This window comes from Penaeus vannamei, chromosome 19 (assembly GCF_042767895.1).
Source record: "Penaeus vannamei isolate JL-2024 chromosome 19, ASM4276789v1, whole genome shotgun sequence".
In the NCBI taxonomy this organism is placed as follows: domain Eukaryota; kingdom Metazoa; phylum Arthropoda; class Malacostraca; order Decapoda; family Penaeidae; genus Penaeus; species Penaeus vannamei.
Window position 1 is genome coordinate 39,713,980 of NC_091567.1, and position 2,500 is coordinate 39,716,479.

At 30.5% G+C, this 2,500-nt stretch overlaps 1 protein-coding gene across 4 annotated transcripts in view; it reads right to left on the reverse strand.

The window, feature by feature from the left end:
* Positions 1–2,500, reverse strand: part of LOC113820640 (mitogen-activated protein kinase kinase kinase 7-like) — a 136,134-nt gene that overhangs the window by 129,424 nt on the left and 4,210 nt on the right. For all 4 annotated transcript variants that reach the window (XM_070134345.1, XM_070134342.1, XM_070134343.1 and 1 more), the window contains exon 3: positions 1,959–2,097. In XM_070134345.1, coding sequence (XP_069990446.1) covers positions 1,959–2,097 — 139 coding nt within the window. The remainder of the gene's footprint in view (positions 1–1,958; positions 2,098–2,500) is intronic.

Genomic DNA, 2,500 nt, shown 5'->3' on the forward strand with positions numbered 1-2,500 from the left:
AAGGGCCGAGTCTAGCTTCACTCTGCCCAAGGGTAAGGGAATATTTCCTTAGCCCTGACTGTACCTTGACTCTTACACTTTTATTTGTTATTTCAGCGCCTAATGCCCAAAACCTTGTCGGCATTCCCCCTCCAAACTATTCAAGAAACCCACTACTCTCAATATCTACTATTCAATCCATCTTTTACACATTCATTTTGTTATTTTTGATAATGAAATAATTGTAAACATTTGGAAAATTTAATGGCATTGTCATGAGTATTATCCTATTTTCAAAATAACATTAAAAGTTTACCATTATCTACATTGTGGATCCAGTTGATATAAAATGGAGAAGAGCAAGAGAGAGAGTAGCTGCTTAGGATAATGCAAATCCATACATTTATATATGGCTCTGGGATAATGCAAACGAAGGATATTTCCGTCTGACGAATATTAGTATCAATATCTAAGGATCTTTTATATAGAAAATATCATAAGGAATTAAAATAAAACAATGTGATAAGATTTCATGATAATTATTTTCAAAATAATATACGATAACTTATTTCTTAATGTAGGTCTCCAATATATCCATCAAATTAACAACTAAATAGGTATAAAAGCCTCTCTCTCTCTTTCCATATGTATTTCAGTCATTATTGTACTTCTTTGCCTGATTTCCGTATTTTCCCTCCTCCTCACATTCAAACCATCCTAACTATGTCCTGGTGGTTTGAACATGAGCCTCCTTTCAGGACAAGAAGGGCATGATCTCTTCAAGCCAGGTCTGACGAGGCGTCACCGCTTTTGTTGTTGACTGTACATATATACATACATATACAAACATATACATATATACGTATTTATAAAAAACAAATAAATGTGTGTATGTATATACACACATACCTACACATGCATATATTACATATATATATATATATATATGTATATATATATATATATATATATATATATATATATATATATATATATATATATATATATATATATATATATATATAAATAATACATCTAGCGTTTACTAAATATTGTGTTTGAACGTCAAAATATTTCCAATGCTTTGGTTGTTTACGTGGCAATATCCTTGACAAAACCAAAATTAAAAACCTGTCTTTTCCTCTGCTCACTAATAAATATCATAGGTTTACCTTTTAATATACTTTTCTATTTACAAATCATACAACTACAGATCTATAAATACATCTACATACACAGTTTATTTTTTAACATAAAAAAAAAATAATAATAATAAATAAATAAATAAATAAATAAATCCTAAAAGTATGTCAAATGCGCAAGAGTCCTGTAAGAGCTTTTTCAACATTGCACGCTACTTACACTAACTGTATTCGAGATGTGAATCGTCAGCAAAATATAATTTGTCTTAACTGTAAAACTGAGCTTTTCAAATGCCTGCCACCAAAATTTGCCTTAGTGAAATTTAAAAAATCTTGTCCTTTTTTTGCAGCTGGGTGGCCACTCAAGCTGGAGGTTAAGCTGAACCTGAGTGTATTTAGATATTCAGGATAGAAAAGGTAATAAACATCTTTGACCTACAGTAAAATCTCAATGCTGTAACGTGTAAAGTATATCCCACTCGGGTAAACTTTTGCCCTTCGACATCTCACTTTACAAAATAAATAATATCAGTTTTGTTGAAGTTAAATTCCTTACTAGTAAGTAGCACATCTTATATCAACAGAAAAAATATCTTCTAATACTACAAATAAATCAAAACTATGAAACCATAAAGAAATGCTGCCCTTTATCACAACTTGCTCACAGTAAAACCCAGTCAATAAAATGTACGTCAAAGCTAACAGCTATCAATCAAATAGAACATGATCCAATCCCATTCATTCTAAGGTAACTCCTATCTATGCTCTGTGAAATGAAAGAACACATTCATACTGACATAAACACTAAGGAATGCGATCATCTCATCGTCAACTTACAATGATAGAGGGATCCACCATCAGCATATTCCATAACAAGGCACTTATGGGCATCGGATGTGCATGCCCCATATAACTTGATGATATTCTCATGTTCAACTCGAGCCAATTGTTGAACTTCATTGTAAAAGGCATTGACCTGAAAATTTTCAGAAACTGTTAGTCAAATATCAACCTGATGAGTTGAAATGCAAGACATAAAATACAACAGATAATATAAATATCTATCTATACCTACATATGTACATATAAATACATATATATACTGAGATAGATGGATAGATATATATTCATATATATAGAGAGATTTAGATGCAGATAGATATATAGATAGATATATCATACATATACATCAAGCCTTTGTGTACACATAATGTATTTTCTTGGCAGATAGATGGATAACTATATACATATATAGAGAAATTGATGGATAGATAGATAGATATACAGATAGACAGATAGATACATATATCATACATATATCAAGCCTTTGTGCATACATGAGAGACTAATCTAAATCTTTTAGTAGATTTTATAACTTT